Source organism: Neopsephotus bourkii, unplaced genomic scaffold (genome assembly GCF_033783945.1).
Source record: "Neopsephotus bourkii isolate Nb327-2 ecotype Australia unplaced genomic scaffold, CSIRO-AGI_Nbou_v1 NB_335, whole genome shotgun sequence".
NCBI lineage: Eukaryota > Metazoa > Chordata > Aves > Psittaciformes > Psittacidae > Neopsephotus > Neopsephotus bourkii.
Genome location: NW_026900841.1, coordinates 2,133,265 through 2,145,924, shown reverse-complemented (window position 1 = coordinate 2,145,924; position 12,660 = coordinate 2,133,265). Strand labels below are relative to the sequence as shown.

Below are 12,660 nucleotides of genomic sequence, written 5' to 3'. Positions count from 1 at the left end.
GATGCCCCATCCCTGAAAACATTCAAGGTCAGATTGGATGGGGCTTTGAGCAACTTGGTCTAGTTGCTGGTGACAGGGCTGGCAGGAATATCCTCTGAGGAGCGGCTGAGCACTCTGGGTTTGTCTAGTTTGGAGATAAGGAAGCTGAGGGGTAACTTTATTGCTCTCTGCAGCTTCCTGAGGAAGGGACATGGAGAGGGAAGTGCTGATCTCTTTTCCCTGTTATCCAGTGATAGGATGTGTGAGAACAGTTCAAAGCTGCACCAGGAGAAGTTTAAACCTGACAGAAAGAAGCATTTCTTTACTGAGAGGGCATTCAAACACTGGAACAGCATTTCCAGAAAGGTGGTCGATGCCCCACGCCTGTCAGTGTTTAAGAGGCATTTGGACATGTCTTTAATAACATGCTGTCACTCCAGGGATGATCAAGAGTTGTCATGTTGATTGTTATATGTCCCTTTCAACTGAAAATATTCTACTCCTTTTCAGTTGAAGATGTCCCTGCTCATTGCAGGTGGGTTGGCCTAGAAGACATTTAAAGGTTCCTTCCAACCCAAACCCTTCTATGTTCCTATGTACAACATGAGTATTTTGATTGCACTACATTTGAAAGGTCAAGTGCAAAGCCAAAAGGAAGAACACTGAAGGATGGTTGCCTGTGACAGCAGGGCAATGGTGGAGTCAAGAGTTGGAAGAGTAGGTGAAAAGCAGCAAAGTTAAGAGAAGATGAGGTGGGGGAGAGGCAAGAGGCAGATGAGTTGCAGAGAAACGATACAGCAGGACTGAAAGGCAGGCAGGAGTCTACACAGGGGCTCCTGAGGAGTGGACAGATTAACTGCAACATATAGATTGTGTCCAGTCAAACGCACAAATGGCAAGGCGGTGATCCCAAATGATAAAATATCTGGTGTAAGGCAATACAGAGAAATTCACTTATAGGCATATTAGAATGACACTGAGGCTGCAAATTCAAGAAGTCAAAACTATAGAATGCTATTCAAATGGTTCAGAAATTCATTAAGAATCAGCATATCCTAGTCTTGAGTTCCTGCACAGTGCAAGCCACATAACATCCCTTAATATTCGTCCATGAATCAGAAAAACATCTTATATATAAGCCTGCTATGTTACACAGAGATTCTTCAGGGGTTTTATTAAATGACTGCTGCCACTGTTCAAATGTATGCTCCTTCATTTGCAGTGTGAATTACCACAGCACCAACTTCCACTTATGAAGTGTCGTAAGACTCTATAGAGTATGTTGAAAAATTGCTCTCTATCCTACTCCACTTCCTACACAAGCTTCCTGTAGTTAGCTTACACCACATAACATATCTGTGGGTCTCAGGGAGTCATGAAGTGAGAGAATTAATTATGCAGATTGCTTAATTACATCTACTTACATGAGTTTGATTTGGTATTTCAGTGTCTGGCTATGGCTTGCAGTGAGCCACCCTTAAACAAAGGGTGGTTTAAGGGTGACCTTAAAGTTTAAGTTCAAAGTTTAAGTACTTGCCTCACCCTATCCTCTCCAACAACACCACCTTATCCAGCTTTTTCAACCTATATACTTTCTCCTTTAAAAACCTCAGCATACTTTGAGCTTGATCATTAAAATCTTTCCACAGTCTCCCTTACTGAAGTTTTGACCGGACAAGGATGGGGAGGAGGAGAAAAGCTTATGTATGAAACTAAGTACACATCATCACCACAATTTTTTCATAACTCAAATGACCTCCAAGGAGGATTTTATTTCTTCTGTCATTATTAAGCTATCTCCTTAGGCGTGGAAGCAGTCAAAAGCCTTGAATCTCCAGCTCTTCTCTTTGTAGTGTCAAATAATCAGTATTTCAGTTACTAACTAGATGCTAATTATCTGTTGCGACTAACTACCTGTAGGTAATACACGCCTCTCATTTTCTCACTTTCCATTTCTAACTAAGCATAAGACTATAACAACACTCTTCACTTACAGTACTATCATCTTAGAAGTAAAACATCAGTTGCTCTACTTTCTTTTCCCCTGCCAACCTCTGTACCAAACTGAGCTGCTCACCAGGGTCATCAAACCAAAGACTGATACGTTACAGAAACACATGGCAGCTTGCCCTGACTGGAGATATAAAACACGCACTCCTCACCAAGGATTGCTTGCTCCTGGGTTAGCTCCTGGAAGCGTTCACGCATATTCTCCAGCTCCACAATAAGGCGACGTTCAGATTCCTCTTTCAGATTCAAGGCCTCCTCCAAGGCAGCCTTTTCTGCAACATAGCCTTCGATAATGCCTAAAATCCCAAGTTGGAACGCAAATAAAGCAATGGACAAACTCATCTGTTGGAACAAAGCAGCTTGAAAACACAAGTAAAATTTTTTTCGTCAACAATGGAAGTTGACATAGAAAGGAAAAAGTACAAGATGACTTAAATTTAACTGTAGTTAGGTTTTTGAATGATCTTAAGGAATAACAAGTAACAGTTAATGTAATTAATGAGCTGTCATACACAAAATGTCCCCAAACAAGTAAAATGTATATGGGGATAGTTAAGCCTGGATGGCCTTGGACCACCTCACAACATAGTATAGTCTGACACATCTTCTGCTGGAGGCTGAGGTTTGTAGAAACAGATTCTCCAGAAAATAAGATCAAATGTTAGATTCATAGCCCAAGAAATTTAGGAATTGTTCACAGAAAGGAAGAAAACAGGATTTTGGAACGACTAAATAAGCCTGAAGGGAGTATGAGTGAGAAGAGGACTGGAAAGCAAATGCCACGATTAGGAAGAGAAGAGGGACACAGAAACCCTCAAAGATTCTGCTACATAAAAGCAAAGACCTCAAGTCATCATCTTCACAAGGGGGGGATTAGAATGATATGTACAGTCTGTGGCAGCATCAAGATCAACAGCCTCAGCCTTTTTCTTTCCCTTACAGAATCTCTTTATGGCTTGTGCTACTATCAGACATTGCTCTAGTTTATGGGAACCCTTTCCAAGGACAGACAAGTGGGCTGATCTACACTGGGAGTGTATCTTGTCAATAATCCAAGCTCCCATATCCAGACACACAAGAATGCAAACTGCTGTTTTAAAAATGATGGTATGTTTCACATGCAGTCAGTGGTATAAGAATGGGACTAAGCACTATCACACTTGCCCCAGGGAAATGAGTAAGGGAATTAAGCAGTAGATTTGCAAGAGAAGACCCAAGCTTCAAGTAACAGCAATCCAAAATGCAGAAAATGGATTAAAAGGCTGGACTTGATCTGAAAGCTGTTTTCCAACCTAGTTGATTCTATGATTCTAAACAGGCAAATCAACAGCAGAAGTCAAAAAAAGCATACCATAAATATTTGGAGGCATGAGCTATGAGCAAACAACACTGAAACCTCCTTCTGTTGGTTTCATTTTCTTACCCTCTGCTTTATGAAGCTCTAACGCCAGCTGTTTCTTGGCCTTACTCTCCTCGCCGAGGCACTCCAGGAGCTCCTTGTGCTGACTTACCACTTGGGCCGTTTCCCGGTTCTGGCGGCTGAATTCTTCTTCAAACTGCGCTTGGTTTTCATGCATTTTCTCCAGCTACAAATAAATCATTGCCCCTCACATCAGACCCTGAATGTACACACAATCCAATAATAGTAACTAACAGGCATTTAAACACAAACCTTATTTTTGTAATAACATTTATGCATTAAGGTCCAGGTTTTCAAATTTCATTCCAGTACTAGGTTGACTTGGCCCAAAACCCCTGGACACTTTGATGACTTACATATCTGTATTTTTACCACAAATCTTCCCTAGGGATGAAAGTTTCTTTACTGTGCATAAAAAGAGACACCTTTTAGTTGGCTAAACTGCTTGACAATTCCTGAACCACTTGAAATTCAAAGCAGCCCCCCATATTCTTCAAAAGCTTCAGGCATGTCTAATAGAAAGTGAAGTCAATACATCATCAGGTTCCCAAGGTATGGATGGCACCAGTTCTCAGAGACAATGCATCTTGCATTCCTATTATCATTAGGGACTGTAGTGATAGGACAAGGGGCAACTGGCTCAAACTTAAACATGGGGAGTTTACAGTAGATGTAAGGAAAAAGTTCTTTACTGTAAGGGTGGTGAGGCGCTGGAATGTGTTGCCCAAGGAAATTGTGAATGCTCCCTCCCTGGCGGTGTTCATGTCCAGGCTGGACAGAGTGTTGGGTGACATGGTTTAGTGCGAGGTGTCCCTGCCCATGGCAGGGGGATTGGAACTAGATGGTCTTAAGGTCCTTTTCACAAATGTAAGCACAGTATGCTTGAATGCAGCTAGTGAGGTGACCTAAAATCTACATCTGCCATGGCCTGGGCAAGAGCTTTAACCACAAGTTAGTTCCATACTAGTGGAACCAGCACCAGCACCCAAAAGTACAAGTTGAATCAACTCATCCTAAGGAGGGATTTTTCAAGATGGTGAATATGCATCTCACATAGATGCTTGTCTCTAGGTTGCACAAAATACCTGACAAGAAAATGAATTTCAGATATATTCCTTCCCTTCACATTTTTTCTTAAGTTAGGGGCTTCCTTACTCAACACATTAATTACTGTTGCACTATGGTCAGCGCTCTAAATGTATACAGTACTCTGGCATCTACCTCAGATTTACAATTTCTCTTCCCAAAGCTGAATGCCTAGACACTGCAAAACTCAGTATGGAAATACTCAAATCCTTTCATGAGAGCGAGTCCAGTTCCTTTTAGCACAGTATATAACTACAAGGATGTTTGCTTGCTGCATATTTCCTAAACACTTTCACATGGGACTGAGCTTCCTTGAACCTGCTTAGCAATGTTGAAGAAGTATTGATGTGAAGGGCAATGAAACCCCCTCAAAACCACTTGACTCTTGGTCTCCTGAAGTTACCAAATGCATCTAAAATCCTAATTTAAATCTACTTAAGCAACTGACTTACAGCCCTCCTTAGGACCTGCTAGAAGATAAAAAGAAGTTGTTGAAGTCTCATTAATAAAAAATAAGAGCAAAACCATCACTGTAAGAAGCAGGGGATGTACACACTTCCCTATATTGACAACTTGTCATGTATTCAGACAAACTCTTGTTTCTTTTTAGTAGCCAATCCTACAGATAGAGAATTCACATTTTTGGTGTAATTATACATCTATATAGATTCAAAAGCTTTACTTGTGTAGTTGATTCTGTAACCAGTTCCAGAAGTCTCTCCACTGCGGTGTGCAAACGGCGGCAAGTTTTCAGTATCATCTCTTCATTTTCACATGCCAATTCTGGCTTTGCAAAAACACTTTCACATAAGTATTGGGTCAATTCAGACCCCTCGTCAGTCACTGCAGACAGCTGGTTGTCTTCTGTGAGAGTTTCATCAAGCAGCTCATCGACTGGAGACACGCAAGCTATTTTAAACCACAAAATAATGACACAGAACTGGCCACTCAGATAACAACAGACAGACAGTGACATTGGTTAGTCCTGAGGCTGTATTACAAGGTGAAAACTTGTACACATCAGTTACTTAGGGCTGAAAAACCAACATTTGGAATTATTGTGCTATGCATCAGGGCTTGAACCTCTGCGTTCATTAAGTTCCTCCTTCTTGCTCTATCATCTAATTCAGCCTTTTCCAGCAACATAAACTAAAATAGTACAACTACTAAGTTGCATTATGAAAAGAATTAAAATGAAAGAATACTGACAGACACAGTGTGGAGCAACTTTGACAGAGACACAGAAACATGCAACAAGAGATATCCCCTTTCTAAACCTCAGCCATATAAAAGGAAATGAAAAGGCATTTTTCAAGGAAGTGAACTGATTACATTCAGTTATGCAGATTTGTACTCACCTTTCTCTAGGTGATGCTTTTCTTTAGCTTTGAAATACTGCATGAATCCCATTTCTTCCGTAACACTGTGACTTTCTCTAGAATCTCCAAAAGACACACTATCATCAAGGCAAAGACCAATCTTGCTACTGATAAGGTCCTCAACGGCGACTGTGGCCTTCACCAACTCCATAAGCAATTTCAAAACATGCTGGTAAGATTCCTGCAGTTTTTTCCTAGAACAAAAGATACTGAACACTTCAAAAACTGCATGCGCATGATTTAAGACACTCTGAACCTACTGAAAAACTGACAGTCTAAAATGGCCACAGTTGGGACTTATCAGTGAAGATGTTTTAGATGACTCAAAAACCAAGGCCATTTCCATGAAGCAAAACCCCTTTGTCTTCTCCACAGGTAGATGAAGAGATCATACTGCAATCACAAGCATTTCAGGCTTCCATTATCTGTGGAAGCACCAATAGGGAGAACACACCTACTACTATAGTATCTGTGACATCCCAGTAACTAGGGTTGTTCTGGCAGAGCAGACAACAAAAATCCCAGGTAGGAACACATTTTAGTGTTAAGAAGCTTATTCAGCATGATAGCTTCTCTAACCCACACATTCCAATGCCATATCAAACCAATCCCCACTGCACTGAAAGGTTTCAGTGACCAAGGAGCCTTTCCCATTTCCTAGCTTTTTCCAAGAAAACACACAGTGGAAACCCCAAAACACCAAGGTCTCCATCAGACCACAAGGAAACAAGGAAAACAAATCATAAATCTGACTTTCCATATCAAGATAGTTTGGTAAGTAAAGCAACACAACCAAACAAAACAACGACCCCAAAACCACACATACCAAAAAGCTTGCAACTGAAACCAATATATCAGCATCCTGCGCTATTCATCTGAGCTGGCTTAATTTTGCCTAGTTATTGATTTCTTTATGAAAGGTGAGAAAACAAGCAAACAGAACAACTGATCACTAAGCATTAGGTAACCCAAGACGAACAAACCTTTCCTCTTTGGATTGCTCAATATCAGATCTCAACATGGCTACCAAATTCCCTCCTTCTAGGTTTTCTCTATCCCGTCGCTCAAGGAGTGTCTCCAGTTCAGAGTTGGTCTCCTCCATTCCATGGTTTAAAAGCTCCACCTTCTTTTCCAGCTGTGGAAATACAGCAACAATGCAAAAAAGCTGATCATTTGCCTAAACTTCACCCAATGATCTTACCCTTCATCACCTTGGATATATCCACACCGTCGTCGTCTCTTAAACTATCAGAAATGAAGGACAGCAGAAAGAGTAAAAACGAATGGTCTGGTTTTCAGTTCTCCATTTCTGACATTGATTTTTCCTCAGGGAGCTGCCTCCCTTGTATTCAGACCCAGACAATGCAAAAAGCTTGTAAAAACTTTGTGTTAAACTTAGTTTGCTCTTGGTTTGTTTTCATTGCTATGCCTCAAAGACACTAAGCAATGCCCTAGCATGAATTTTGACACTGTAGCACACAAGCCCAAACAGTAACTTGATCCAGTATCACCAGTGCCAGCTTTCTTTGCCCTGAGCTCTGCCTGAAACAAGTTTCTATAAATACGTTTTCTCTCCTCATATTTACTCCTGATGACACCCACCTCTAACCAATTAGAAATATATACTAAAATACGTATGTGTATGTATATACCCACCTCTGACTACCAGGTTCAGCTGCCAAAGAATCCGTACTATTTTGTTAGAAACTTTGTCTCATAAGTAACCCAATAAATTAGTCCAAATATCTGTTTGGGAGGAAACTGCACACAAAGAACAGCATTCTACTCCCATACCAACCTTCTCACTTCTCACCAAATCCTGGAGGAACAGTAGCAAACAATAATGCACTTTTTCCCATAGAGGAAAGTCTTACTCCCAGTTTTTATCATTAAACATATAGGCCTAATGGAAGTTTAATAAGTCAAGCTTACATTTTGGTTAGAGCTTCCTGAACTGTGAGGGAAGATATGCATGTTTTCTTTACCTTCTGTTTTGAAAACTTAAAGCTATTATTTTAATCTTGGAGAAAGGCTTGAACATTTCTAAACTTCCCGAGTAAAGCAGAATCCTTTTCAAGCTGTTCCTCTCTTTTGGGTATCGGAGATTCAACTTAGATATTTGCTTTACAGGAGACATAAAATTTCATTTTGTTTGGCAAACAATATTCTCTTTGCCATTTGTGGATCCAAACTTCCCATTTGCCTGTCTTACTTTCTCCAAATGATAGCTCAGTTGGTCTAACAAAAGCTGCTAGAGCACTGTCTTCTTAACAAAAAAATGATAGATACAGTGGCATCAATACATTGACAACAAAAAGGCAAATATCCAACCTTCTGTAGCCACAGTTAGTCCCCCTGAGAAATGGGGGTGTTGGGTGAGGAGAAGCTCCCCATAACCTGGCTTCAGTGTGCGCCTAAGCCCAGAACCCCCCGTGTGCTGGGCTGCACCCTCAAAGTGTAAGCAGCAGCTCAGGGAGGGGATTCTGCCCCTCTGCTGTGCTCTGGGGAGACCCTCCTGAAGTTCTGATCCAGCTCTGGGGCAACAGCACAAGAGGGATCAGGAGCTCCTGGAGCGAGTCCAGAGGAGGCCAAGGAGGTGCTGCGAGGGCTGGAGCAGCTCTGCTCTGGAGCCAGGCTGAGAGAGCTGGGCTGCTTCAGCCTGGACAAGAGAAGGCTCCTCAAGAGAAGACCTCAGAGCAGCTCCAGTGCCTCAAGGGGCTACAGGAAAGCTGTATTTCCTTTAATTTTCTTCCAGTACAGGTTGCCATCGTACTCCTGTCCCACAGTAGGATTTAGCTGATGAGGTTGGAGAAATATGTGTGAATTCGGGTGCAACTGGAATGGCCTATTTTGGCCTCCTCGGAATCACCAAGAATGTTTTTGAGGTTGGTATTTCTCTTTGTAATGTCAAGTTTCATTGTTATATTCTGTCTCTCAGAGAGGGAATTTGGACAAGGGCCTGTAGGGACAGGACAAGGGGAATGGCTTTAACCTGCCAGAACAGGGGAGACTGAGATGAGCTCTTAGGCAGAAGCTCTTCCCTGTGAGGGTGCTGAGGCGCTGGCACAGGGTGCCCAGAGAAGCTGTGGCTGCCCCATCCCTGGCAGTGTTCAAGGCCAGGTTGGACACAGGGGCTTGGAGCACCCTGCTCTAGTGGAAGGTGTCCCTGCCCATGGGTGGGGCCAGAACTGGGTAAGTTTTAAGGGTCCTTTAAACCCAAACCAGTGTGGGATTCTACAAAATAGCTGGACCACTTTTCAAGCCAATACCCAAGTTAAATTTCTGTGTTAACTGCTCTAGCACTACACCTAAGAGACAGAGCCCATCATACCTGACAACTAGCCATCACAAGAAGACACAGTCCCTCTACATACATCTTGACAAAGGTGAGAGCACTGTGTTAAAATACAGCCACAAGAGCACATTTAAAGTCTAGGTTTAAAATCCTTTCCACACACCTGGATAATTATTGCTGCATTTTCCTGCAGCTGGGCTGATAACATCTCCTGCTCCTTCTGGTGAGCAGCCTGTGCCTTCTCCCTCTCCTGAATCAACATCTGCTCCTTGTCATGCAGTGATGCCTTTTTTTCAGCTTCAAATTCTTCCTGCATAAGTCACATAATATACTTTGGTTTACAGAGAGAAAAATACCAAACAAAGCAAAAATCCCACCTCCAAAATCCACAACCAAACCCTCACAATCCCTCTCTTTCTTTACACACGTGCATGCCTTACCTCTCAGATTAGCTATCAGTAATTAACATGGTTAACACCTCCACTAAACAAAATTATGCTGAAATGATGATTTAAAAGTAATCAGGTAGATAAACGAACTATTTGAACATGGTCACCGAGACCCAGGTCATTTCACACTGCTGAGATAGCAATGAGAATCAGACAACAGATAGGTAAGTCAATATAGAGATGGACAGAAGGCACTGGAAGCAATTTCAAGTACAACAGTCATAGTACTGAGTTCCACATAAGAGCAATGATTTACCAGAACAAACTGAAAACCTACACGGTAGATTTACACAGCTAAATGCTCTGGAAGCTCTTCAATGGTATCTCACCTCAGAGTGCTCCAAAGCACTCTAAAGGAAGGATTATCAGATATCCCCCACTCCTGCTCCAGCAAATAAGGGAGGTGCAACAAAGTCCTGAGAACCCATCCCAGGGAAGAGGCTAAAAGGAACCCTAATTGGGAATTGTTTCTGCAATGCCAGAATTGGAAATGAGTCTTCTTGTTCATGGTATAAAAACCCTCAAGCCGTCTGCTCTATGAACATTAATACACCCCAAGGAGATAGCTGCTATTTTCATTGATAAGTCAAGAAAGCAGCTCTTCTGCAGGGCATGAAGGAAGACTTCAGAACATCTGTAGTCACCTGAGCTGTCCTGGATCCTTTGTGGAAGACTCAGCCAGTCCTCACACTAAGTCAAAAAGCAGAGTATTTAGCAGTTCGCAAGATACAAATGAACAGACACAGAGGAGGACAAGGACCTTCCTCAACCAGTACAATAAACTCGTGGACTCTGAACCTGCCTGCCTCTTCTTCTCAGCAGCAGTGCATCCAGTAAAAGAGAATGTTGGGCTGTAAAAATGAACTCTGAATATCTAAAATCTACAAGGGGAGGCAAAGAAAGCAAGAAAGCATGGCTGGCCTGAAGACAATGGCAGAAATGAGATGGGGGAAATAGGCAGGGGAAGGCTCATTGCAAAAACCCGTATCAGACCATGATTTAGTTCAGCCTGTCATCGCAAAGAGATCCAGTCAGTCTCTTCTGGGACTAAACACACATCATCAAGTTAACAAAGGCAAAAAAAGCCACAAGAGACAGCTGTACTAGCAGTAGCATTACCCCAGGCCAAATGTCAAAAAGAAGAGAGGTTTCTGGTGTCCCAAATGCTAATTTATGAGCCTAAACAGCACAAGAGAGAGAAGACCAGGAATGACTTTGGGGGTATATGTGTCGCAGTCAGTCCAGTCCTGGCTTCTGTGGACTGAAAGCTGGGGTTCAGCTGAGGACAGAAGTGCCAAATATATCTCCAGAAGCTTTTTAGGATATACTTGTGTTCTCTGTTTCAAAAGACAGCTGCACCAGACAGAGGGAGGTCAAAGAATGACCATGAATCCAGAGAGGACCAGAGGCAGGAAACAGGAGAGACTTTCTGCCCATCTGCAGCACCCACTTGTAGAGGTTTGTGGAACTGTTAGGAAAAGTCCCACCTCAGGTTGGAGCACTCACAGGAACAGTAAGGATCTGCTGAAATCTCTCAAGGAGCAGCAAATAAGGAGATGGTAATTCATCTAAGTTATGTGTGCTCAACAAGTTGCTTTCACCACATGCTCAGTACAGTGATAACACTGAGATGAATGTAAGCACTGACCTTAGCATGCTGGCAAATTTTTCTGTCTCTTCTGACACAGGTTGTGCCTTCTCCATAAGTTTAATAATGTAACATGGTCTTGTCACCTAACCAATTGAAGGAAATTTGCACAAGGCTCAGAAGATGATAGGCAATTACTACATCATACACAAGGCCAAAGTCAGAATCTTAAAAATGCTTACCAAGATGCAAGTTTGGAACTCAAATGATTCCCCAAGAAAGCAGAAATGAAGAATAACCACAAACACGAAGTGCTCACTGTCATCACACTCTTGGTGAAAGTTTAGATAATACTGAATGTGGCTTTGCCACAAGTGCAGTATACGAGGGATGATAGGCCAAGGGCATAGTTTATGCAGACGATAAGAAGAAAAAGTTTCAAATGACAAACTGAACAAAGGAACTCGAGGAATTCTGGTTAGAGCAAAGACTGTTTAGTTTGTTTGAAGGACACCACTTCACATCCAATTCAGGATTTTAAGACAACCCCATAATAAATGCCATAGTGTTATAGTAAATACCATAACTGCTTATAAAACACTTCAGTGTTTCCAGTGCTGCTTTTCTAGTTCTAACATTGTGAGGCAAGACAATCTAACTCAGATTGGCACTGCAGAGTCACACGGCTGAAGAACAAAAATGTTCACCAGTTAGCAGTGCCTACTCTGATGTTCAGTTCCACCAGCTCCTACCTTGAGCTGTGCAATCTGCTGCTCCAGCAGTACCTCTGACTGACACTTCAGCAGCTCAATCTCCTCCTGGAACTGGAGCTGCTGTTTCAATTTTACCTCCTCAAATTGAGCCAGAAGAGCTGTTCGTGCAGTTTCTACTTCAGAGGCTGATGCAGAAGCATACATCTGCAGACAAATAAGTAACAGGAAAGATTTTAGCCACAGTGTTATAATTAAGCTAAAACCAAAACCATCCAGCTCAACCAAATTCTTCAGAGTATTTCACAATAGCTCTCTCCAATCCTCAAAGTCATACACAGTTGCTATCTAGCACCATTGAAGAAAGCATCACTATAGAAAAAAGCAAGTTGATATATATAATTAAGAAGCAACAAGGCATTAGATACCAAGTATCTCCTGTATTCATAGACCATTTAGATCAGACTAACAAAGTATTCCCTACTTGTTCTTTCCAACAGATACTTCCCTAAGCGAAATTCAAAGAAACAAGGAAGAAAAAGGCAGAGAAAAAAATACATGGAGAATGTATTTTGTTGAGATGCGATTTCTCTTGCTCAAATGAGATTAAACATTACATAGCTGTATTTAATGCAGTTATCCTATGAGATACAACAAAGGTCATCAAAAATACCAGAGAAGGGTTTTAGGGTTTTCTGTTACTTTGTTTTCTTTTTTTGCTACTATCCTCTCTAAGAAAAGTCA

The 12,660-nt window shown here is 41.8% G+C and overlaps 1 protein-coding gene across 5 annotated transcripts in view; it reads right to left on the bottom strand.

Moving 5' to 3' along the window:
* The window catches only part of PCNT (pericentrin), an 88,251-nt gene that overhangs the window by 41,255 nt on the left and 34,336 nt on the right, over positions 1-12,660 (bottom strand). For 2 of the 5 annotated variants that reach the window (XM_061348122.1, XM_061348124.1), the window contains exons 20-26: positions 11,959-12,123; positions 9,333-9,479; positions 6,858-7,009; positions 5,854-6,068; positions 5,178-5,404; positions 3,413-3,575; positions 2,142-2,285 (exon numbers count right to left, since the gene is read on the bottom strand). In XM_061348122.1, coding sequence (XP_061204106.1) covers positions 2,142-2,285; positions 3,413-3,575; positions 5,178-5,404; positions 5,854-6,068; positions 6,858-7,009; positions 9,333-9,479; positions 11,959-12,123 — 1,213 coding nt within the window. The remainder of the gene's footprint in view (positions 1-2,141; positions 2,286-3,412; positions 3,576-5,177; positions 5,405-5,853; positions 6,069-6,857; positions 7,010-9,332; positions 9,480-11,958; positions 12,124-12,660) is intronic. The other 3 variants (XM_061348125.1, XM_061348126.1, XM_061348127.1) reach the window with 2 other exon arrangements.